We start from the raw sequence: 20,313 nt of genomic DNA on the forward strand, positions 1-20,313 counted from the left end.
AAAAAAAAAAAAAAAAAAAAAAACCAACAACAAATAAAGTCTTTATAATTGAAATTGAAGAAACATGAAAAGAAAAAAAATGTCCAAAGCACAAGTTTGGCCAAATACCCTTCATGCTGGGTCTCCACATTTACTCTTCAGGTGCAGATTTTCTCTTTTGAGATCCTGCATGTTGCATTTGAGGACATGAATGTCATTTTGTAATGTTCAAACAGTCATATTCAATTCACCATTTGCATGCAAAAGTTCAACTGCCCTCTCATTGTTATTCTGTGATTCAATGACAGCCTCAAACAGTTTCCATGAATTTCCATCAGTTCTTTCTTACAAGATTATAGGGATAGTTCCCACTCCAAGTGCAGTGTTTGCCAGCATTGGCAGTTGGTAATCAGCTGTTAACCATTAAATGTTGACCGTCACAGCCATTAAATACCAGGGGCAAAGTGCCCAAGGGGAGCACAGGTTGGATCATGTTTCCGAAGAAGAGTTGAACAAATCCTAAATGAGAAACTGCCCCATGATTTTTTTATACGTCCCGAAAGTTCTAGCCATCCTCTCGACCTATGGAAAATACTTCTATCATATAAAAACTATGATTGTGGATAATTTCACATAATAATCTCTGTAGAACTTCTGCGGGTTGGCTGAGGAAGAGTCTGGGGCGCAAGGAATCATACGCAGTCGAGGGTGCGTGTGTGTGTAAAGAAAACAAGGAAATAGAGCGGAGAAATTGAAGATCACTGAAATGCTGGAAAGAAACGATGGTTCCCGGGAGTTATTATTAGCTTCCTGGGTGCATTCGATTGGCTTCTAAAGGCTTAAACTGTATTCCTGGTGCTTGAAAGAGGTTCAGACTGCTTGGAAGATTCCCGAAAGTATCGGTTTCTGAGTGCATTCAGAGTCCTTTCGGGGAACGAATCGCGAATACTACTCCATGACAGCTTTTGAGTCTCTCAACCTCAACAGTCGACGCTCATCTTCGACGGTCCACTTCCTGCGCATAATGCTTGGCCGTGGTTGTACAGTCGTAGCCTCTTGCACTGAATTTTCCATTGCTATGGTGCTTGTTGCGATGATATCGTATGTGTGTTGTAGCGTTTTTGTTGCAAGCTGACGCACTGCGAGATTTTGGGAAACTCTGCACCAGCGAGGTAGTCGGAAAACTTGGTCTCAGTACCGGCCACATGTAAGCGCGCTTCAGATATCCGAACGCATTCCTAAGCCCTGCGAGAATGCTAGCGGAATAGCCCTCTGTGTTTTCAATTGATGAGTCTCCGGCTCCTAATTGACGTGTTCGTCTTCCTCATGGCTTGCTCGCATTTGTAACGGTAGAAGTCCGGTACCGGCGTCGTTTTGGAGAGGATATGTTCGAATCTTCCAAAGTTCGCTTCCTTTCGTTTGGAGGAGAGTTTCTGTGATACTCCCCGTCGCTTTATCTGGTACGATCGTCCTCGGAGACATCGAAGACTCTCGTCGTCCCAGGGCCTTCTAAGCCAGTCATGGAGGGAGTATTACTAACTCGGGAGGAAGGATAAAGAGCGACTTCCTCAGGGTAATCGGGATAATTTCCAGCGGCTGATACTGCATCATTAAGATAGAGATCTGGCGAATTGGCGAGAGAACGTATGATATAACGTAGAGATGAGGCGCTGAATTTCTCATGCAAGTTGAAGGAATCGAGTCGATTGACGGGAAGTTGGAAGAGTAAGGCGAGTCATCTCCTGACCTGGACTCCCAGGAACACCAGAAAGCAAGACGAGGATTGAAGGGGCTGACCAGGGGAGAGCAACGGAGTGATCAGTCTTGAAAGCTTCGGAGGTCACGTGTTGCCACCGGAGATACGTCAAGTCGAATGCGACAACTTTCTCCTCAACACCTCAAAATTTCTTCTTGGAATGATTTTGGCATAATACAATCCCGATAACATGCCGCCAACAGAACAACAGAACCAGTCATCGGCTGGTCGGTCGTTCACCAGCCAAACCGCGTCCGCGGAAGAACTGCTCAAGTCGCAGACCGTTGGTCTCGTCCATCTTTCCGACTTTCGCAAACGTCGCGCAGAGGTCCTGGAGCAGAAAGAACGGGAGGCGCATGACAAATCATTGGGGAGAGTGACATCTGGTAATTCAAGAAGCGCAACTCCTTCCGCAAGTGATGTGACTGACGGGTGAGTCCAAGGCTACCATTTCGTCCCGTTCACCCTCGTACCGGTTCACTAATCGCAAAGACAGTGCTTCGCCGTCCGAGGCACCTCCGAAGAAGAAGAAAAAGAAGCAGTTAGCGAAAAGCAAGCTATCTTTCGCCGACGATGAGAATGATGATACCGGGGATGACTCCGTTGCTACGCCGCAGCCATCGCGATCGGTCTCGAAAACGCCTGTAGAAGAGTCGCGACGAATTGCGCCAAATCCGAACGCACCACCGCCTCCGAAAGCAATGACAAAGGCTGCGTTGGAAGCAGAGGCGCAGACTCGGGACGCTCTTCGAAAAGAATTTCTGGCGATGCAGGAGGCTGTCAAGCATACGGAGATACTTATACCCTTTATTTTCTACGATGGCACGAATATTCCCGCTGGCTCCGTGAGGGTTAAAAAAGGAGATCCGGTATGGTTATTTCTGGACCGGTGTCGAAAGGTTGGGGCCGAGTTGGGAGTGGGTGGGAAAGGAGCTTGGAAAGGAGCAGCCAAAGGTCGCCGTGAATGGGCAAGGGTCAGCGTCGACGACTTGATGCTAGTGAAGGGAGAGATAATTGTACCCCATGTAAGTGATTCCATCGCGAAATGGCATGGTTCAAAGGGGGCTTTGCTAACTTGATTCTAGCATTACGAGTTGTACTACTTCATCGCCAATCGAGTACCTAACTTATCAAAGTCCGGCGGGTTACTGTTCGACTACTCCAATAAACCAGCCCCAGCCCCGGAGACTGACGATCCTTTATCACGACCAAGTGATGAGCAACTGGAAGGCGCTGATAAAGACCCCATGTTGACAAAGGTTGTTGATAGGCGATGGTATGAGCGGAATAAGCATATCTTCCCTGCCAGTTTATGGCATGAGTATGAACCAGGGGAAGAGTTTGAAGAGAAGATGACCTCGACAAGGCGCGATGCTCAGGGGAATATATTCTTCTTTTGATTAATTTAAGGTCTTGGTACGGTTTAGGGCATATAGACTCATTGCTTGGACAGGTTTGGTTTATTTCAAGAATATACTACGAATGATTTAGTCAATACAGTTGTTCAATCGGAGCGAATTTGTACCTATTCCGTATCTGTCACGATATCCCGTAATGGTTTGGGTCGTCTAGAGCTTCACCACTCTCCCGCTTTCTTCTTCCTACATCTCCCATCATCGCAGGACATCAAAGGCTACGCCAAGTTAATCAGCAGCAATGGATTTCTATCTCAGGTGCAATTCACTCAAGTGTCGCACTCAACTGAAAGAGAGAGCAGTTGTCACGACCTGTTCGTAAGTCAGCCATCGTCTACTGAGCCCTTCCCCCCAGACTGACCCTCTAGACACATCTTCTGTCTTCACTGCGCAGATAAACTTGGCCTCTCGCAATCTACCTCCGGTGGTCGCCATTGTCCAGCATGTCAATCCACCCTCCTCAACCCAGACGACGCGGTCTCGACCATCTTGAACCCGACGGAGGACTACAAAACCAGCATACTCAGTGGACTCGATCCGAATACTATAATGGAGTGTGCAGGTCGGGCGTTGGTTTTCTGGGCGTATCAGACGACTCAAGAGATGTGTGTGGTGTCTACAGGGTTGGGTTTGAAGAATTCATAACTGACGAGTGACAGTTTCTATCAGGAGTTCCTTGGGAAGACGCTTACGGATAAGTACACGACTTTGAATAAGCAGATGGATAAGGTGATCCATAATGCCAATTCTGAGATCTCGACTCTCCAGGTTAGACTTTCAGGTTGGTCTCTTTCCATTTTAGTAACTGGTGTCGAGAGATCGCTGTTAATCTAAACAACTCTAGACATGCAAGCGTCCCAAGAACAACTCCAAAAGAAGAATCAAGAGCTATTTGAGATGTACCGCGACAAGTCCAAAAAGTTCACTCAGATCACGAATCTCTACAACCTCTTGAAGTCGCGAGCAATGAAATCCCAAATGCAAACAGCTGCGTCGGACTCGGTATCCCAGGTACTGAACTCGCTTGGCTCACGAAACGAAGTGTCAACCTCAGCCTCGAATAGACCTATGAGCATGGCTCGGGACCCTCAGACTCCGTCGTCGAAACAATATGGCAATTACCCTGTCAATCAAGAAGGGGTTGAACAACTCCATCGATACCAACGGAGCGGCACTGGTAGTTCCAAGGGACGGAAAAGAGATGATATCGTGACGATGCCACCGCCAGGCCGTCCAATGGGACCACCCAGGCCAGGTAAGTCTTGATTCGTCTATTTCCTGTCATTCAATGAGCGTTACTAATTGGTGAACGCAGCCGTCGCAAACATACCCAGCGTATCCGCCGCAACACCCCAACATCGAACACGTCTCCCAGGTCCAGGCTCCGTGCCAGGTTCCGTACGTCCTTCAACAACATTATCTAGTCTACCGCAGGACAGCGCAATGTTTGAACGGTTTCATGGCGGTATTCCGACTAGTCAAGCACCTGCTCCTAGTGGATACTTTCCGGTCCCTAACCATGGCCCTATAAGTCGAGAGAACCTTGGTTTTCAGGTTGGTGGTCAGGGTATGGTCAATCACCCGTCGGGTAATACGCTTGGAACCTCCGGTTTGAGGAATTCGTTGTTTGATGGTAGGAGGTTATAACGTCGTAGCATGATGTGGCTCTGTTATATATCTAGGCCACGCTGTCCTTGTGTGTCAGTCGTTTCGTGGTATCCCACATAGCAAGTATATAGGATATATATATGAAGAGTATCTATATCTGGTGCTCTAGGGAATAGACCTTTTCATGCCCAGTTTCCTGACAGCCCTCAACGCTTCCGAGTTCGCTCGTAAAGTGTATGCTTCCCGTGTTGATGTTCAGGTCTGACACGGCCCAATTGAGTAGCGTTATCTGTTAGTCATATGCTTGGTTGTCATTTGAGCGTCCCTTGTATAACCAGAAGTTAAAATAAGCAAAGCAGGCCAATTCAAGATCGATTGACGAGTGGTGCATTACTCGCCAAGTCCGAGCTGAAGCCGGTCTTGGGCCGCAAGACGAGTCAATAGAACAATAATTGAATATTGCTCAGGGGTTGAATGATAAAATCCGCAAGAATATAGAATATTTGTGCACTTAGTACAGCTGTATAGTATGGAAAAACACGGGTTGGAATGAAGACAAAGACTCCCCGCTTCTTCGGAGAGCCTCATCTATAGACAAACGCAGACCAGCCGCCTTTCTGCACTAACTCCTCGTCCAACACCCGGCATTCTCTCACTCTAGTTGGCTCCTGCGCCTGTCACTGTTTTCCGGGATTCCTCTGCCAGTGGGGTATTCTTCAGCTATTGCCTGCGTCTGATCTGACAGTTTGCTGTCCTCGTTTCAATTCCGCGTTCGGCCCCTGGCACAGCCAAACACTGCGTCATCGCAAGTCCAGCGGGCATCAGCGCTCTTGTAGCGCTTTCTCCCTGAATACTTCCCCCTTTTTCTTTTCCTTTCTTCCGTACGGCCTTTATGAACTTCTCAACTGTCCCCGAGTGCTTGAGTTCCAATCCGCATCGCCGTCAACCCCCCGGGGCGCATCCTTCGTCCTCCTCTCCGCAGCTGCGTGCCCATGGTGGTGCAGCAGCAGCGCTCTCAATATGGCCGCCTTCGTGCGAGTTTCTGGCCCGCCGAACGGCAATTTTCTAATCGGTTATCCAGGAATATCTGCGACTATGGTACGTCTCATGGTTCCCCGGTGGGATTGCGGGCAAGAGAGCGTGTCACTAACCCCTCCCGGCATTCAGCCTCGTATCGAAGGAAAAGTCGAGATCAGACCGAGTGTCGGCATCACAGCGCCAGTCAACGTATCCCTTGTCACCATATCGCTTCACCGTCGCGAATCCATCCACCCGTCCGCCGATTCGGTCACCAAGAAACGTCTGGCCCCGCCGCGGAAAGAGATTAACGACGTTGTGGGCAAGGAAATGCTACTGTTTCGCTGCCCGGCGGGTCGAGAATACGAGGAGGTTATCGCAATGGATTTGCCCTTTGTGCTATTCATACCGTTTGGACGTGGAAGCGCAGACGCATCGAGACGAGTCCCCGCCGCCAGTTTACAACTTCCCAGTCGGACCGCGGAGACATTCTACGAGATGGTGGTGATGGTACAACAGGGTCATTCGGATCAGAGGAAATATTCGTTCCCCGTACCGCTCGAGCGTTATGATACCCTTTCGACATTTGGCATGTACAATCGCCCCGAATCGGCAGAGCGAGTGTCGGATCACTTGGTGACCTTGGGGATTTCATTACCGCGGTGGTCGTACGGGCCCTTGGACCCAGTGAGCGTATACGTGAAATTGGCACCGAATCCAAGCTGGATGGGAAAGGCGAAAAAGGTGACAATCAACAAGATCACCATCGGAATTGAAGAAGAGATCATCTATAATCATGAGGGAGACGAGCCACAGCGGAAAGTCAAGATGTTGACGAAGAAAACCGAGACCATTGGCGTGAAGCTGCCCCCGACCGGCTTCTTGACCAACCTAGGCTTGGTGTTTCCAGCCAGAGACATGCGAGACTCTGATGGCATGTTGCCTCGAGGGAAAACGGCCTTTCCAACATACGCGCTTACCGGATTTACCACCACTGCAAGCCTTTACAAGATTGAATACTACCTGACGATAAAGGTAAGACCCCGGAATGCATTTCCAGAGACTGGATTCATGTAACGAGACATTGACCAAGTTACTCTTCCGTAGGCTCATTTAACATCCGCACGAGACATCCTCATCCGGCAGCCAATTGTAGTCTGCCCTCTCGACCACGCTGGCTGCAAAGAAGAAATGGAATCCATCGAACAGGCCGCACGCGATGCAGTCCATGTCAATCCCGATAATCCCATGTTACCGTTACCTTCCATCGTGCGTCCCGGGGATCCTCACGCTCTCGGCCAACTAGGCGTGGCTATTGTTGGGAATCAAAAGAAACCATTAATCGATTGATGATTATCGAATGTCACTATCTTTTTATAAGCAAAAGAAGTCGCTTTTGCTCTGCATACCTGCATGGTAACAACCGACGCAGAGAGCTCCAAACACCGCCATATAAGCTGGTCTCCTACTATAGGAGCATGAACACTGGCTCCCCGACACGCGCCGGGCATGGCATCTTATTGTTCTTATTTAACGATTGCATAAGTTTCGGAGTTCTATCGCATGGTATCTATTTGTGATATCCATTTGTGGAAAGCCCGTTTTGTGTTATTTTTTGGTGGAAGGGAATAAATAACCGGAGGGTGTTTGCTTGCTTGGGGAGGTCACATTGGATCTTAAGGGGATTACTACATGGGATTCTATCTTAATGCCCTTGTGTATGTGATGATATGTGTGGGTTGCATCTATTGAAGATGCCATATTCCTGTTGATATTCATCCAGTGTCTACAAGTCAATTAGACATGTGTAATACCATAGCTCTTAATTTGTGTTTGTATTCATATCTACCTCTAGGGGTGCGTTGTATATATTCTGTACCGGGACCGTTGACGAAACTCTCTGCGAGAAATAACATAGTTGAAAACTATTGCAGCCTTCTTGATTGCATAAAGTCTAGCTAGAAAAACGAAGCCATAAAGGTAATATGTTGCTGGCTTTCCATATCTAGGTCCCATAATCGGCCACTGTAGTTGCCGTTGCCGGCGCAACAACCCCAATGACATCGTTTCCCCACAACCCGATCTGGACGAACTCATCTACCTCTCTCCAGTTATCATTATCCATTACAAACAGTGCTAATCCGTACACTAAGAGACACTACAACTGCCCTCAAACAACCCCAGGACTATAACGCTATCAACAAAATGCCCCCCACCCGCCGCCGCACCGGCAACCCCTCCACCGCAAACCAATCCACCCTCTCCTTCGGTTCCAACGCCAGAGTCACCAAACCCACAGCCCTAACCCCGACATCCCCAAAACCAAAGACCCTAGAACGAGTGCCCTCCGTCGTTCCCGAAGAGCACAAGCCCGAGAAACCCCAGCCATCAAACGGCGTCGCAGAGCCACAGCAGGTCCCGGTTACCCCCGCGGAGCCATCGAAGCCGCATACCGCAGAGCTTGTGGTTAGGGGACAGGCAAAGGTTGAGACGAAGGAGCAGCCGTGGGGCGAGGAGGATAAGAAGGCGCTGAAGGTTTCGGAGGGGGATTTGGTACGGTATTGGAAGGGTGAGGAGGAGGAGAGGAAGGCGCCTAGAGTGCATCAGGAGGAGCTTGGTTTGCATGAAAAGATTTTACGGCATTTTGATCTGTCGAGTCAGTATGGGGTATGTTGATATTGTTACTGTTTGATTGATTTCGGTCGTGGCTAACTGTTGTAGCCGTGCATAGGGATCGCTCGGATTAAGCGCTGGAGACGTGCGAATATGTTGAATCTTAACCCTCCTCTTGAGGTTCTGGCGGTGTTGTTGAAGCACGAGGATGATGTGAAGCAGAGGGCGTATATGGATGAACTTATGTCGTGATGCGAGTGTCACACTTTGACAATGGAGATGAACATGGACCTGTACATTATTGGTAGGACTGGCGTTATGGTTATATTCACGAAGAAGGCGTTGGAGGATATTGTACATAGCTGTACAGAGTACTCGTTAATTGATTAGAATTTGCTTTTGACTGGACCTTTGTTTCGAAGATTACGGAAGGTGCGCATGGTGATGGCGTGCTATCTATATAGTCCACCCTCCATCTTCCGGGCAATATTTCTTCAACATCTCTTACCGTCGACAACAATTTCCATCCACAAACTGTCAAATATCAGTCCAATGGATCATAAATTGAGCTATTTGACTGATGGGCAACTGATCAGCAACGGGTTTCGACCCCCATAGCTTCCAGAAAGCCGCTAGAAGGTCCAAGAACGCCCCATCTTAAGGTGAAAGAATCCCCTGGGCGTCAATTATTGAAATCTACCTGCGCTAACCCCAACGCATTCTCAGCACTCTACCCGTTTGCCCTCAAATCCCCAAAAACAAATAGCTCAAGCCGACAGAGCACATGCAGCTACGTGCGGGATGGAAGCCGCTGCAACCACCCTTAAGCCGAAGACACCGAACAATACTGTCTCCCGGATCATCCTGGAAACAAACCCCGTCAAAGGATTGGCAACAAAGGCCAGGACTAGGCCAGCCCGAGCGTTTCACGGATATTCGTGGGAATCGCTGATGTCCGACAACATACATTCAGCTATCTATTTATGGGAGTTACATTCGCTGCATTGACCCTGTCGCCTACGTTTGTTGGCGCGGGCTTATTTCCAGAAAAAGCGAATCTGTCCAACACAGGCACTCTCTGTTATGTGGATGTTTTTGGGCCCGAATAACCTGCAATGCTTACCATCAGAATGGAAGACGAACTGTCCAATTTCCAGAAGGCCGTGGTAGCCGTGCGGACAAAGAACGAGAACCATCTCAAATTGCGGTGTTATCCTACACGTGTGTACAAAGAAAACCCCGACTATCAAAATCCATGTCCAATGCGCGTGGATCACCCCTCGAGCTCTCTTGGCTGATTCGTCCCCAGGGTCTAGTGTTATGCACCATATACAAGTCTTTGTACGGTTGCATTGAAACTGTAACATGGATTCGTCAGGGCCTCAACGGCGCATCCTGACTCGCTCAGTTAGACACACCGGGCGATAATGCTGTACAACCTGCAAGCTTTAATTGGAAATTAGTCCCTATTCCCCGGATTCTCGATCCTCAGCTGGACTGTACGGAGTACTTTGTTTGGTTTGGCTGTGGGGTGCTCACTGCACCTGCTACCGACTAATGTTGTTTTCCGGAATTGGCCATCCAGTCACTACGCAGGCTCCATGTATCTTTCTTTGAGAAAAAATCGGAATCCACGCGAGCTTGAGTCTCAGAAGCTTGTGTCGATTTGACTTCTACTGCAGCCCGGCATCGACTATTGACTGACCATTTGTCTGCTACCCATGTCCTGCATCCCGATATCGAGGTTGAACGAAGGTGGCGTGAGGTCCATAATCCCATTCAATCAGCTGCAGCTGGAAGATCCTCCTTTTCGAGTGTGGACCGGGAATGGTCGCCTCAAACCTGTGCAAGGGTGAAAGAATCCGCCGCTGCTAGCCCTCAAATACACGGCTATATATGATTAGATTAACTTTGCTCTCTGGGTACCACAATCAACCAGGAACAGGCCGATTTGGTTATAAAAGGGTCCTCTCGTCAACCTTTCTCAGTCCTTCAGTCCAGCAGCAGTCAGCCATTCGTTAGACCATCCAACTGTCACTTTACGGCACTTCAGATCTCTATCCTTAATCGACCATCATCATCAAAATGCGTTTCACTCAGGTTACCGCTGCTCTCGCCATCACTGGCCTTGCCAGCGCTCAAATCCCCGATGTTCCCTCCTGCTCGCTCCAATGCTTTCTTGATTCCCTAAGCAGCGATGGATGCTCCAACCTGACCGACTTTGCCTGCCACTGCACCAAGCCCCAGCTCCCCGAGGAAATCACTCCCTGCGTGGAGAAGGCCTGTAGCGAGGCTGAGCAGTCCGGTAAACTATCCTCCACCCACCTATTCCAAATGACCAAGAACTAACAGAAAAACAGCCGTCTCCAGCGCCGTCATCCAGGAGTGCTCCGCAGCCGGCCACCCCATCTCCCTCCCCCCTGTTGGCGGCAACAACGTCGGCCACTCTGAAGCCACCGCTACCGCGTCGTCTGACTCCTCCCCTGCTGTCGGTGACACCCCTTCGTCCGCTGTCGCTTCCTCGTCGGCTGTGGCTACGGGCTCGTCTTCGGGCGTTATCCCGTCTGCTTCTGCATCGTCTAGCAACTCCGGCTCGTCTATTGCGCCACCTCTCTACACCGGTGCTGCATCGAACATGAAGTGTTCGCTTGCTGGTGCTGCGGCTGTTGCGGCTGCTGCTGTTTACGCTGCTTAAGATGAGGCTTGGAGTGTCGAGATAGTGGATGTGTATTGATATTGATGGTTTCATTATCATTCTCTGTTGCCTAAGGGTTACGCTCTTTATTACTGTGTAATAATTGAAAATCGTTCCTTAACCATTCCTTTTATCGAGTCCGTGTATTTCTCAACAGGTTGTTTTCAAGATAAAAATTAAGTACAGCACATTCAGCGCCAACAAGCGCCCATCCGTATCGACATTATCCATATATTCCCACATAAAACAGACGATTAGATACCCATCACTTAAAGTCCTCCAAATACCCATAATTCCTTTAGCACAATACCCATATACTCAACTCCAGGGACCATTAGCGTAGGAAAGAAAGTACATCCATATCCAGACGACTGCGCAAACAAGCCCTAACTACCGAAGCCACAAAGGTCATATCCAATCCAGATCATGACATTTAATTACCCTCCTCGTAACCACTATCAGCCTCAGGCTCAGGCGAACTCGGATTCGCGCGCTCGCGGGGAATCATCGCGTCCAGAGCAAGAGGGTCAGATGATTCGCCATCAGCGTCATACTCCTGGTCCGGATCGTTGTTGCGGGTGGAGTCGCAGGGGAAGTCGGTCTCAGTGCCGTTGGCATTACCGTTGACGCTGGTGCTGGAATCGCCGTTGCGATGACCGTTGATGTTAATATTGATGTTGATGTTGACGTTGACGTCGTTGGAGCTACTGGCTTCGTTTTCCGTAGCACTGGAGGCGGCGTTCATGTTCTCACGCTCCTGGAGCTGAACGCACTCGTTGAAGCTCTGGCAGAGAGCGTCGAAGGAAGCCAGTGCTTTACCGTAGGCTTCGCTATTCGATGTCTTTGTGCGAATAGGTGACGAGACTGGGGACGGAAAGGGGATCGAAACACCGACGCCAATGTTGCCGGGGCTAGCATCACGGACAGAGCTCTGGCGCCTCGAAAGGTCAGGGGACGGGGTGGGGATGGTGATACCAGTAGCACTGGCACTGGCCTCATGGGCAGGGCTCTCACGCATTGGGCGGCCAGGTGAGGGCATAGGGATGGAGACATCAGCGTTACTGACACTAGTAGAGCTCTGGCGCCTCGCGAGAACAGGAGACGGCATGGGAAGGCTAGGGGTATTGGTACTGGCACTGGCATTAGCACCAGCACTAGAACTACCCTCATGAACAGAGCTTAAGCGGTTCTGGCGAGCCTGGACGTACTGCTGGCGACGGGAGGGGGCACCAGAGTCCTCGACACCGGGGGAATCAGGCTCGATGGCAGAGATAGAGCGACCGGCCATGTACTTGTTCCAGTAGTCGTCTTCTTTCTTGTCCTGCTCTGGGTCGTACGCCTCCCTCCCTGTTTCTATTAGCTTCGATTCATCAAAGAGGGGAAAGGGATACAAACATTTAGCCTCATACATCCCCATAATCTCCTGCATGCGCTTCAACCTAACCTCGAACATCTTCTCAGCCGACAAACTAGCCTGAGCATACTCTCCCTCCGAAACACCAGGACGCTTTCCAGCAGCAGCATCACCACGATAACCACTCGCAGCCTCGTTCTCCCAGAAGTGCAACGCCGCATGCGCACCCGCGTCACCATCACAATCCTCAACTTCATCATCAGCTCCAGCGTCCTCAGTAACAGCTTCAGAGGCAACAGCCGCCGCAGCAGCGGGAGTCGTAGTGATAGCTTCAGAAACGAAACGTTCAGCGAGCGGGCCAGATATCACGGCGTGGTCTTCTTCGGCATTGATATCACCGGTGTAATTAGCGATATCTTCGATGTGTTCGACGGCGGGGCCGTCAGAGTCAGATTCAGCTTTGGACGCAGAGGGGGAGGAGAAAGAGGGGGTGATGGTTTGGTTGTTGTTGACGGTCTCCCAGCCGTGCGAGATGGAGTCTGGAACTGAGGTGCTGGGGGAGGTGGTTTTGATATTATCAGACATTTTGGATCAGGTTTGTAGAAAGTAGTAGAGAAATTAGGGCTTGGTTGGATAAAGTGCTTGCTAACGATGGGGTGAAAGGAAGAAGGGGAAATCACAAAGGATAATGAGAACAATGGAGAGAAGAAGAGAGTTGAAAGTGAGCAGAAGGAATTGGTTTGAAGGGAAAGTTTTAATAATGGGGAGCAGTGAGCAGTGAATGAGAGGAGGCATAAAGCTGTTTTGCACTGTTTTACTGTACCTATGGTTGCTATGCCAAACCCTTTGGCTCGTTTGATGAGAGAGGTGAATTCTGACAAACCGAAGGAGAATTCCATAATGACAACCGTCGGGTTGGACGAGCTTAATGCAATAAGAAAAGAAAAAGCAATACCATTCCAATACGGACTACAGTCTTACGTCTCGACTTGGAAAAAATGTACGCTTACCCTAAGTTCATATACATTATTCCCACTAACGCCGACTAAATTACATATAGCGAAGACTACGGCACCCATAGCCGCATAAACCCAGCGACCTCTTGTCGACAAGTCACGCAGCTCCCAAAGTTGTTCATCGCAAGACTCACCCGGCATTCTTCGCATACACACAGACACCGACATGGCCAAGCGATAATTGAGCGAGGACTCGTCTGGCAGACAACACATGGCGGGCCATCGGGTCCAAGTCCTGAAGCGCCGGTTTCCCAGCTCTGTCCGTTGGGTTCTGTGCTAAGAGTTAATGACTCTGCGCGTCGCGAGAGGATCAAGTTCTCTAGCATTTCGGACTCTTCGTCTGGTGTTGGCTTTCTTTTATCGTTGGGTGTCTGTGCGGAGGCGAGCTGGGGTAGACGGGCAGATAATAGAATCTGTGCTTTCTCATGTTCTAATTCTCTTTGGAATTGACGGCGAGTCAGGATTCGTCCGCCTCGATCAGCAGAAAGGTGAGCGGCCAGGATCCGCGCTTCTTCCCTGCTGGCTCGATCGCGAGGATTAAGGAGACGTGCGAGAGAACGAATGTCCATTAACGCATCTGGTTGTGGCGTGCCCTCCCGGGAGAAGCTATCGGGGAATGGATCAGCCTGAGTCGGTGTACGACGACCGTCAGATTCATCCTCCCACTCCGAATCGCTGGCGTTTGTCGACATCGACACCACACTTGTTGTATCATCGAAATCGTCAATCTCTGGCGGATTGTAGTCAGGACTCTGGTCTTGGTTTCCCCAGGAGCCACCGGCCTTCCACCAGCCGTAGAGCCTCTCATCCAGACGACGCTCGTCAGGCTGTCCCCAATCCGCTGCATTAGTGCGTTCACGTTTCCGCATTTCATTCTCAACGTCAAATTCGTTGTCCTCGGGTAACTCGAGCTCCCCACCATCCGTTAGGATCCAGAAGTCCAGCGGTTCGGTAGAGTTATCGCTTCTTGTTCGAGATCCTTTCTTCCGTGACTTAACCTTCAACCACTGCGGTCGGGCATGGATTCCCAGCCTGTCCAATAGGGCGTTGATCCCATAAGCCGTCCACTGCACAAGAAGATAAAAGATAGCGCGAAAGAACGAAAGCACATGATAAGCTCTAGTCGCCCCGCGGAACGCGCCAACACCGCCCGGGTCAGCTGGCGATCGAACAGGTCGAGAACCGTTCTTTGGCCGTTCAATCTTCTTCTCGCGACCATACCCGCTTTCCCATTCTAGAGGTCTTTCTGGTAGGTCGAAGTTCACGTTCTCCATACCTTTGAACGCTGTGTCGTAGGAACTCCAATTCTTTTGGGCGGGGATTCGCCCTCGGGATGCCTCGATCTCTGCTAGTCGGTCTTCCTCTAACCATGTCATCTTTCTAGCAACAACACCTCCCCCTTCGTTGAGGAAGACTGCCTCACTAGCTGCAGTCAACGCTGTATAGCCAATTCTTAGCAGCGTAGTGTAGAAATCTTCATGTCGATTGAACCGAATACTGCGAATCTGGTTGACGCCTTGCATGTTTTCGTGGGCGAGCTGTAGCCTTTCTCGTAGAGAGACTGGCTGAGGAGTTTCGAGAGGGAGTGAAAATGCAGTAATGACAAGAGCTAGTCCGTATATCACAACACACGAAAGAATGCCAAATAAGATAAGCAGGTGTGGCACGAAACCAACAATACAGACCGTAGGGAACTTCATAAAGCCAACCTCGTGGCCCAATGGATTGCCAAGAAGCCCGAACATCATCGCAGCCATGAAACACAGGCCCCAGAAGGCAGTGTGGACGAGACGATACCTGCTTTGCTTTCCGATGACATCGAGAAGATTGGACGTCAAGCTGTTGCAACAAGAGATCAGAGCAATCAAAAGCAATTCAGGCGACACGTTCATCCGCTCCAATACCTGTGACCTGGTAAGTACATGGAGCGAAGCACGTCCACCCTCAGCCGCGGCAGCAGCAGAAGCCGCAGCGGCGGCGGAAAGTGATGTATCATTTCGTCCATGCTTATGCAGACCAAATATCCCCAGCCCGATGGATTGACTGATGATAGATTCAGCCTCCGCGAAGGCGAGCGAGTGCTCAAAAATGGACATTCCCGCTTCCGTGACCACAGTCCTTCCCTGCAACGCGCAAGAAAGTGTCTCGACAAAGTGGCTAAGGCACAATCGCAAAAATACCGGCCATAAAAGAGAAAAGGATCCGTACGGAATTTCCGAAGCGTTGGTCGGAGCGCCCATATTGACCGCACTGCATGACCCTTGATCCGACTCCCACGGTAGAAGCGTCGAACTCAGAGAATACAAGAAGCCTCCACCCCCGGCATGATCGAGCGTCATACCCTTTCCAGGCGAGCCGTAACGTATAAGCGAATAATCTGGTGATGTCTGGCAACGAATCGCTCGAAGGAGGGAGACAATCTGAGACACGAACAGTACGATGGGGATGATCCGCAACGCTAACCGTCGATCCCATTGCAGATGCAAGTGTCGTCTCGTCGACGCATAGATAGTAATCCTGTTCAAAACAAGAGCCTACATCTATTAGACCCAGCCGCCTTCATTCCGAAATAAGCTGTCTGCACTCACCACCGTAAAACAGGCCAACGACCACCGACTCGTCAGATACGAAAAGAACCCACTGAGCCTTCTCAACGTATGGAAGAAACCCGCAATATGAAACCCCGACTCCTGCCCAGCCGCAGCCGCCGCAGCACCGGCAGTGCCTTCACCCACGACCGTTTCCGCCGCGGCCCGCGCCACTGTTTCACCCCCAACAGCTCCCCCGGAAGCAGTGGTATCATCCATGAGCTGTGCGTCCACGTTCCCCAGTCCAACCAATTTCGCGACTTGTCTTGGGAGTGTTGAGAAAGCGTATGTATCTGCTCGGTAGATGGCGCGAAAGGGGACGCTGAGGAGGTCGCGTGAGGAGGATAGGAGGGATTTCGTTGTCGTCACGTTGGAGACGTTATTTACTAGGCTCTGCGCGGCTGCTAGCGACGCACTTGCAGCCGGAGGGGTATTGGGCATCATTGTTGTCTCCTGTATGCCGGCCATGGTGAATTGATGATAGTGGCTGCAGTCCGATTACCCCGACCAGCTGGCGGGAATCCGTTGTGTTATGCGGAAGAGCTCCCACTGGACATACACGGCGGGAGAGTCATTCGCCTGTCCAGCAAGAAGAATCACATTAACAGAATGTAGCAAAAGAAAACTAAATCACAAACAAGAGTGTGAAAAGCATCATTCTGGAGACCGTTGGATACGGGGAGTTGAAGTTCCACCCAGGGTCTCCGAGGCCGATCCGAACGCTTACGAGTGCCAAGACATGTGACAGTACAGTTTGCTTTGTTTGCATGGCTATGCCGATTGCTACTTTGGGTAATGATAACTAATAGAAGAGCTGGGTCATAGCAGTTTCGTTAATCATTCCTAGCAATTAGTCTAGCCACAGGCATTCACGTCGTCCTTGATATGCGCGGTCACAGAATCGGATCACAGCCTGTACATCTCGGTGCGGCTTCGGACACCATCAAAGATGCATGTATTGTCCAACGGGCCGTACTGCCTCGTGATAACCTTGAGAGCCTCCTGCGCGACTAGACCACCTGTAAGAGCGGAGATATTGTGGAGCTCGCCGCCTTCTGTACGTCGGAGTTCCTGAGTGGCGTCCACGATACGTTGCTGCGTGTCTTCGTCGACAGCGGCCGGATCGTTGCGCCGAAGAATACCAACAAAGCGATCAATCTGATCCCTCCACACTCCCTCGTCATCGATAGATCCACTCGCTTGCTTCCCCTCTTGGATGTCAGTGACGATTGCATCCAGGATCTGGGAGGCGATGAAGATCGGCATGAGAGGTTCGGGCAAGCCCTCGATTACACTTAGGTTGTTCCGAACTGTCTTGGACAGGTGTTCATCTCCCTCGTCCAGCTGCGGGATATTCCGGCCTAGGACAACCTTGATGTGAGCTGCGTTCTTGCAAAAGATCTCGATATCCTTTTCAGGAACGGGGCTTGGCCGCGATCCCAGCTGGGACTCTATCCGTCTGACGATTCCTGTGACTTCCTCCACGTCCTTCTTGGCCTTGGTCTTGTAGATTTTCTGAAGCGCAACGTAGTCCGCCGACTGTGCCTTCATGTCCGGTAGCGAACCGGGTAGCGGAAGCACCTGGTACTTCTGGTAGAATTCATTAATGGCGGACGCGATGATCCAGAAGTTATTCGACTCAGGCTTCAGATTCCTGCACTCCTCCATCTCAAAGATCCCACGGAGCGTACTGCGCAGAGTGAATGGGGTCAACGATTTCAGCACGGCAGCGGCAGCTTCATCATAATTCTCCTCTCCACCTTCAGCACTGTTCATCCTAGCACTAGCGCGCACCATCTCTCTGAACTCTGTCTTCTCCTTGTAATTGGACGGCGTATTGCCGTTGTGTGCTGCCTTCCACTGCTCGAGGTAATGCAAAAGCAATAGAACGTATGGTACGTGGCCGTGTTGGTGGTCATCCAAACTATCCAGGTTAATGATCTGCGCACCAGCTTCTGCTAGCTCTGGCCAAGGGTTCACCAGGCGGAGGTCTTGTGTCGTTTCGGGGTCGGGATGTGTTTCAACTATGGGAAATTCGGCGGGGAGCTGGAGAGAGAATGTCGAGTAAAATCCAACCGAGTGTGTATAGAGTACCGGGATGCCAAGTTCGCGGGCTCCGTTGGAGAGAGCGTTCAGAGATGAGCGTTTCAAGGGACCAGAGATCAAGACCAGTTTATACTGTCCTAGGAAGTTTGCGTCTTGTAAGAGCTCTGCAATCGGCTATACATCGTCAGCTTCACGTCCTGTACAAACACCACATGCGTTGCCATTACCTTGGTCTGAAAATTTCCCTCCACGTCGGGGTTCAGCTCTCTCAGCAACCGACAAGTCTCCCCAGCCCTCGACTTCCCCAGACTCTCCTCCTCAAGAAAGAAGTTGACACCTAGATCCGACTCTGTAACCGTCGTTGGGTCCACGATGGTGAAGCCTCCGATACCAGGCAGGACGAGATTCTTCAGCGTCTCCACACCCACGACGCCCGAGACACCAGTGCCCTCATTATCCCAGGGACCATCGGAGTTGACTAAAAGCACCTGAGCTTCCTCCAGCGCTTGTTGTCCGCTGGCAGCCCAGAGTCGAAGCTGACGGTCATACTTGCGCTCTTTCGAGGATGGCCCAGCCAGGGCTCTGGGGAAAGCGTCCGTCATTTGTCGTGGAGCTGATGAACAGACCGAGTAATATGTCAGCGAGAATCTTTGATAGTTGTCTTGGAGCTGATAGCGTGATGTTGTACTCCGCAGCGCGATAGCTATCACCACGTGAAATCACCTGATCCGACAGACCTGTACTTGCCTCAGGCATTCTATGACGCCAATGCACCCCGCCAAAGTATCACAAATGCGTTGCGCTTAAGATTACCATAGCAAGCTACCGGGGGTTAGAATTGCTGGATAGAGCATATAAAGAGACAGACAAATGTCTACACATATTGTGCGTGGTCTGCCCACGGTGTAAGTTGCCTATCTAAGTTCCCTTCACCCATAGCCCTCTCTTCCTTGGCTCGTACACCCCCACCAAAAAGAAACCCCTCGGGGAAGATTCTCCTCCGAAGCAAACGCGATCCCAGTTCCCTTCAGTCCGTATTAATAGCGTCGTTCCACTCGATTGGTTTCACAGGCTGCGGTCCCTGTCTTTCTCCTCTTCTTCTCCTCCTTCTCTTCCTTCGCTCCGTCTTCTTCTTAACACTCATCTACGTCTTCCGTGCGCTCCCGCGTATTGCGCCCAGTTCCGACCCCGCACCCAGTCATACACATCCGCATCCGCATCCACATCCAAAATGACCGACCAAATTGAAGCCGCAAAGCGCGCAGCCGGTAAGACCGCTGTCAACAACCACTACCCCAAAGACGCCAAATGGGTTGGTATCGGCAGCGGCTCGACGATCCAGTATGTGATCGAAGCGATCAACGAACTCGACATCGACACCTCCATGACCAAATACGTGCCCACAGGATTCCAGTCCAAGCAGCTCATTGTCGAGGCTGGTCTGACGCCTATCGAGTTCGATTCTATCCCGGAGGGCACGGTGTTGGATATTGCGTTTGACGGGGCGGATGAGGTGGATGATGATTTGAATTTGATCAAGGGTGGTGGTGCTTGTTTGTTCCAGGAGAAGATTGTGGCGTTGCAGGCGAAGGAGTTCATTTGCGTTGCTGGTGAGTTTGCCCTACTAGTATAGAAGGCTCGATGCTAATCAATGCAGACTCGCGAAAACTTCAACCCCGCCTCCTCTCGAGCTGGAAATACATCCCAATCGAGGTCGCCCCCATCGCCGCGCGCCGCGTCCTGACCAAGCTCAAGGAACTCGGCAGTATCAACCCCATGGTCCGCCTCAGCTCAAGCCCCAAGGAAGGTCCCCTGAAGAGCGACCAGGACTTCTTCATCATCGACGCTCCCTTCAAGCCGCTTCTCACCAAGGGCGATGTCGAGGCCGGCAACAACGGCAGCGGAAAGGATGGTGTGTGGGAGGTTGAGAACCTGGCTCACGCGATCAAGAGCATTGCTGGTGTGTTGGAAGTTGGTGTTTTCTATGGCTTGAATGGCCCGCAGGCGCAGGCTACGGGCGGCATTGGTGGTCAGAAGCCCGTGGCTGCTTACTTTGGTATGACTGACGGTACTGTGGCTGTCAGGCATGCGCAGCAGTAGATGTTTGGGCATCTCTAAAAAAGATTAGGAATTCTTGTACATATGTGATACCATCGTTCTCGTTTGAATATCAGGTATATCGACGTAACTCGTAAGAAAACACCAATCCATTCGCCAGTAAGCATT

The 20,313-nt window shown here is 50.7% G+C and overlaps 9 protein-coding genes across 9 annotated transcripts; 6 read left to right on the forward strand and 3 right to left on the reverse strand.

The window, feature by feature from the left end:
* The first annotated feature begins 1,887 nt into the window (after positions 1-1,887).
* ASPGLDRAFT_162551 (FAM50/XAP5 family protein) lies at positions 1,888-3,251 on the forward strand. The gene is made up of 3 exons (XM_022542515.1): positions 1,888-2,167; positions 2,232-2,760; positions 2,821-3,251. The coding sequence occupies exons 1-3, from the start codon at positions 1,926-1,928 to the stop codon at positions 3,133-3,135; spliced, it is 1,086 nt and encodes a 361-aa protein (XP_022404979.1). The 5' UTR covers positions 1,888-1,925; the 3' UTR covers positions 3,136-3,251.
* Positions 3,252-3,391: 140 nt separating this feature from the next.
* ASPGLDRAFT_117005 (uncharacterized protein) lies at positions 3,392-4,416 on the forward strand (the record flags this gene model as incomplete). Its single annotated transcript, XM_022539829.1, has 4 exons — positions 3,392-3,468; positions 3,519-3,773; positions 3,804-3,958; positions 3,995-4,416. 4 exons carry the CDS (start codon positions 3,392-3,394, stop codon positions 4,414-4,416), a joined length of 909 nt encoding a protein of 302 aa, XP_022404980.1.
* Positions 4,417-5,778: 1,362 nt separating this feature from the next.
* On the forward strand, positions 5,779-7,125 carry ASPGLDRAFT_117129 (arrestin C-terminal domain-containing protein; the record flags this gene model as incomplete). Its single annotated transcript, XM_022539843.1, has 3 exons — positions 5,779-5,856; positions 5,926-6,810; positions 6,883-7,125. 3 exons carry the CDS (start codon positions 5,779-5,781, stop codon positions 7,123-7,125), a joined length of 1,206 nt encoding a protein of 401 aa, XP_022404981.1.
* Positions 7,126-7,705: 580 nt separating this feature from the next.
* Positions 7,706-8,851, forward strand: ASPGLDRAFT_41856 (putative DNA polymerase delta subunit 4). Its single transcript, XM_022545498.1, has 2 exons — positions 7,706-8,442; positions 8,497-8,851. The coding sequence occupies exons 1-2, from the start codon at positions 7,981-7,983 to the stop codon at positions 8,638-8,640; spliced, it is 606 nt and encodes a 201-aa protein (XP_022404982.1). The 5' UTR covers positions 7,706-7,980; the 3' UTR covers positions 8,641-8,851.
* Positions 8,852-10,473: 1,622 nt separating this feature from the next.
* On the forward strand, positions 10,474-11,083 carry ASPGLDRAFT_117565 (CFEM domain-containing protein; the record flags this gene model as incomplete). Its single annotated transcript, XM_022539884.1, has 2 exons — positions 10,474-10,693; positions 10,749-11,083. 2 exons carry the CDS (start codon positions 10,474-10,476, stop codon positions 11,081-11,083), a joined length of 555 nt encoding a protein of 184 aa, XP_022404983.1.
* A 277-nt stretch (positions 11,084-11,360) lies between these two features.
* Positions 11,361-13,022, reverse strand: ASPGLDRAFT_54388 (uncharacterized protein; the record flags this gene model as incomplete). The annotated part of the gene is made up of 2 exons (XM_022548074.1): positions 11,361-12,430; positions 12,479-13,022. 2 exons carry the CDS (start codon positions 13,020-13,022, stop codon positions 11,517-11,519), a joined length of 1,458 nt encoding a protein of 485 aa, XP_022404984.1. The 3' UTR covers positions 11,361-11,516.
* A 481-nt stretch (positions 13,023-13,503) lies between these two features.
* ASPGLDRAFT_116466 (putative ubiquitin-protein ligase (Asi3)) lies at positions 13,504-16,509 on the reverse strand (the record flags this gene model as incomplete). Its single annotated transcript, XM_022539771.1, has 2 exons — positions 13,504-15,987; positions 16,042-16,509. The coding sequence occupies 2 exons, from the start codon at positions 16,507-16,509 to the stop codon at positions 13,504-13,506; spliced, it is 2,952 nt and encodes a 983-aa protein (XP_022404985.1).
* A 438-nt stretch (positions 16,510-16,947) lies between these two features.
* ASPGLDRAFT_117629 (NEDD8-activating enzyme E1 regulatory subunit) lies at positions 16,948-18,689 on the reverse strand (the record flags this gene model as incomplete). The annotated part of the gene is made up of 2 exons (XM_022539891.1): positions 16,948-18,261; positions 18,315-18,689. 2 exons carry the CDS (start codon positions 18,687-18,689, stop codon positions 16,948-16,950), a joined length of 1,689 nt encoding a protein of 562 aa, XP_022404986.1.
* A 629-nt stretch (positions 18,690-19,318) lies between these two features.
* ASPGLDRAFT_21866 (ribose-5-phosphate isomerase RKI1) lies at positions 19,319-20,187 on the forward strand (the record flags this gene model as incomplete). The annotated part of the gene is made up of 2 exons (XM_022543137.1): positions 19,319-19,697; positions 19,745-20,187. The coding sequence occupies 2 exons, from the start codon at positions 19,319-19,321 to the stop codon at positions 20,185-20,187; spliced, it is 822 nt and encodes a 273-aa protein (XP_022404987.1).
* Positions 20,188-20,313: the final 126 nt, after the last annotated feature.

This window comes from Aspergillus glaucus (assembly GCF_001890805.1).
Source record: "Aspergillus glaucus CBS 516.65 unplaced genomic scaffold ASPGLscaffold_2, whole genome shotgun sequence".
NCBI classification, from domain to species: domain Eukaryota; kingdom Fungi; phylum Ascomycota; class Eurotiomycetes; order Eurotiales; family Aspergillaceae; genus Aspergillus; species Aspergillus glaucus.

Coding starts and splice junctions, on each gene's coding strand:
- ASPGLDRAFT_162551 (XM_022542515.1), top strand. CDS start 1,926: ATGCCGCCAACAGAACAACAGAACCAGTCATCGGCTGGTCGGTCGTTC. Junction 2,168..2,231: donor GCAAGTGATGTGACTGACGG/GTGAGTCCAAGG, acceptor TCGCAAAGACAG/TGCTTCGCCGTCCGAGGCAC. Junction 2,761..2,820: donor GAGAGATAATTGTACCCCAT/GTAAGTGATTCC, acceptor ACTTGATTCTAG/CATTACGAGTTGTACTACTT.
- ASPGLDRAFT_41856 (XM_022545498.1), top strand. CDS start 7,981: ATGCCCCCCACCCGCCGCCGCACCGGCAACCCCTCCACCGCAAACCAA. Junction 8,443..8,496: donor ATCTGTCGAGTCAGTATGGG/GTATGTTGATAT, acceptor TAACTGTTGTAG/CCGTGCATAGGGATCGCTCG.